This window comes from Myotis davidii, unplaced genomic scaffold, assembly GCF_000327345.1.
Source record: "Myotis davidii unplaced genomic scaffold, ASM32734v1 scaffold13, whole genome shotgun sequence".
NCBI classification, from domain to species: domain Eukaryota; kingdom Metazoa; phylum Chordata; class Mammalia; order Chiroptera; family Vespertilionidae; genus Myotis; species Myotis davidii.
The window spans coordinates 471,362-474,088 of record NW_006286243.1 but is presented as its reverse complement, the minus strand read 5'-3'; the positions used below and the strand labels follow the sequence as shown (position 1 = coordinate 474,088).

General features: G+C 59.3%; 1 protein-coding gene across 1 annotated transcript in view; it reads right to left on the bottom strand.

Annotated features, from left to right (window-relative positions):
- Positions 1-260: 260 nt before the first annotated feature.
- Positions 261-2,727, bottom strand: part of SPSB2 (splA/ryanodine receptor domain and SOCS box containing 2) — a 2,777-nt gene continuing 310 nt past the window's right edge. Inside the window, exons 2-3 of the mRNA XM_006757559.2 lie at positions 1,820-2,566; positions 261-630 (exon numbers count right to left, since the gene is read on the bottom strand). Coding sequence (XP_006757622.1) covers positions 503-630; positions 1,820-2,483 — 792 coding nt within the window. The 5' untranslated portion in view covers positions 2,484-2,566 and the 3' untranslated portion in view covers positions 261-502. The remainder of the gene's footprint in view (positions 631-1,819; positions 2,567-2,727) is intronic.

Genomic DNA, 2,727 nt, shown 5'->3' with positions numbered 1-2,727 from the left:
GAGGAAGGCAGGAAAGAGAAGCCGTCCTCCTCTCCCATCTCGTACTTGAGGCCACAGGCTGGGAAAGAGCCCTGTCCTCCCTGGTGCCAACGCCTGTGTGTTGTGTATGTGAGCAGTCCCACTTGGGGGTGGGAATAAACATCTGGCATTAAGCCTTGTGGTTTGTCCTTCATTGTACATGTTTCCACATCATTTCTCTTTACTTTTTTGAGGCAGCCACAGGACCTTTGTCCAAAAAAAAAAAGAAAGCCACAAACAGATTTTTACAACAGCAGATCTCATTATTTTTACTTGGAAAAAAAAAGTGTCTTGTGTACCAGGCGCCACAGCCTTGAATAACAGCTCCTTCTCTTCACCGCCTGGGTGGCTCAGGCTGTTCAGCTCCCCAGAGCTTGGGTCGGGACTAGGGGCCCAGCCTCACTGGCTTTAAGTAGCTGGTCATGTCAGCAGTACCCCTGGGGAGGGGTAGCATCAAGGCCCCCAAAGCTCTGGTATCACAGGGTCACTGGTAGAGCAGGTAGTGCTTCATGGCAGGGGGCAAGGGCAGAGCAGATACCTGGCCCAGCCGGCTAGCCCCCAGAGCTTGGCGCACACACAGGCGGCTCAGGTGCAGAAGGGAGTGTGGCTCTGCTGGGGGAGAGAAGGAGGGGAAGGTAAGTAGGGGTGCAGTCATCAGCTAGACATCCTCAAATTACAGGGTTCCCTTCCACTCTCCTGCTCCGAGTCTGCTCCTACCTTGCTCAAGAGATCTAAAGAACCCTGACGTTCTGCATCTGCTCTCAGGGTCAGAGGCATCACCCCCCCCCCCCCCCCCCCCCCCCCGTCAGAACTGGGGGTGAAGCTCTAGCTAAGGCCCTCTAAGCAACAGGCCAAGGTGGCTCTGACAGGGGTGGAGCTGGCCCAGGCTTGGATTCCAGAGGCCTGGGGGATGGGGCTGATGAGGTGGAAGGAAGGATAGCCCTCCACAACAGCTCACCATGGGTGATGGGAGGAGAGGTACCCAGCCTCTGCTAAGCCTACAACTGCAGAGAACAGTTAAATCCCATCAGTCTAAAGCCGGGTCCCATTGCTTCCCCAAGGAGGTCCTTCCCCTGCAGCCCCACCCCAAACCCTGCCCCTATTGCTCTCCTTCCAGGTGGGGGGAGGGAGGGCTCAGTGGTTCCTTCCTGGGGTTTGACCGAGGAAGTAGGCATGTATGAGTCACAGGTCAGACCCAGGGAATCTAGCACACAACCTGTGTGCCTGGCGCTGCCTGTCCTCTTTTGAAATTGTACAGGTAGCCCAGTACCCATTTAACCCTTTGCACCTGTGCTCCAGGAGCTGCTAGCTCCCATAAAGCCCTAATCCAGTGGTTCTCAACCTTCTGGCCCTTTAAAATACAGTTCCTCATGTTGTGACCCAACCATAAAATTTTCGTTGCTACTTCATAACTGTAATGTTGCTACTGTTATGAATCGTAATGGAAATATCTGATATGCAGGATGGTCTTAGGCGACCCCTGTGAAAGGGTCGTTCGATCGCCAAAGGGGTCGCGACCCACAGGTTGAGAACCGCTGCTCCCTGTAGGGCCTCCATTCCGGGGGCTCACCACTTAATAGCAAGTTGCATGCCCAAGCCTCACCTTTACCTCTTACTGTTGGGAGGATTAAACTAGGTAACCGCTGTGAAGACCCTTAGCCATTCCTGGCACTGAGTAAGGGGTAGGGAAGCAGGTCAGATAAAGGCTCCTTCCCTCCACCCTTGTAAAGGCCTTGAGTTTCCAACCCAAACCACAGCCACCAGTGACAGAACACGCTCCCACACCTACCCCGGGCCTCACCTCTCCTTTTGCCCAGGTAGCTGATGCGGACCTGGCACTGGCCCCAGACAGCGCTTACTGCTGGGTAGAGGGTCCTGCCCTTCAGTCCGTGGAAGGCTGGCCCCAGGTAGGTACCCCCAATCGCGTAGCCCAGAGTTCCCTCCTCCATGTCCAGAACCACCTGCAGCCTCTCCGGCACCTCCAGCGGCTCACCCTGAGGTCCGGGTGGATATTGGGGGGCCCCGGGCCCCTTGCTCTGATGGTACAGCTTCCCTCGCCCAAGGTCCCAGCCCCACGACTCGCTGTTGCTGCCCAGCAGCGCCGCGTAGTGGTCAGCCTGCAGCGGGGCGAGGGCCGTGGCCACACCCACCACGGCGTGGGTGCCCCTCTGCGCGCGCGGCCAGCTGATTTCCCAGGCGTGCAGGCCGCTCGAGTAGCCCCTCTTACCCCGGGCCCCGTCTGTGCTCTGGGCGACCGGCCGCCGCTCAAAGCACAGCCCCCCCTCCCGGACCTCGATGTTCTCGGAGCAGTCCTTGGGGTTCCAGCCGTGGCGCCGCTGCGTTCCCAGGTCAGGAGGGGGAGCAGACAGCAGCTCCTCCAAGCCTTTGGGACAATAGAGGTCGTGGTACAGGGCCTGCGGGGTGGGAGGGCTGCGGCTGCCCCCTGCCAGGGCCGTCTGGCCCATGGGGTGAGGCGCTGGCGGGTTCCCCGGTAGAGTCTTGCTGGGGCCTCTCTCTTCTGCAAGTTGCGCTGCGGCTCGGGGTTGCCCTGGAAAGGAGTTGGGAGAGAAGAGACTGTAACGTGAGGGGACCCGGCGGGGGCTCCTCCTCCATGCGCCCGGCCTTTCACCCGTTGGCCCACCGCCCCGCTCCTCCCTCTTCGTTCCCCCCAGCGCCCCAGCCCAGCGCCCTACCCTCACCCATCAGTCC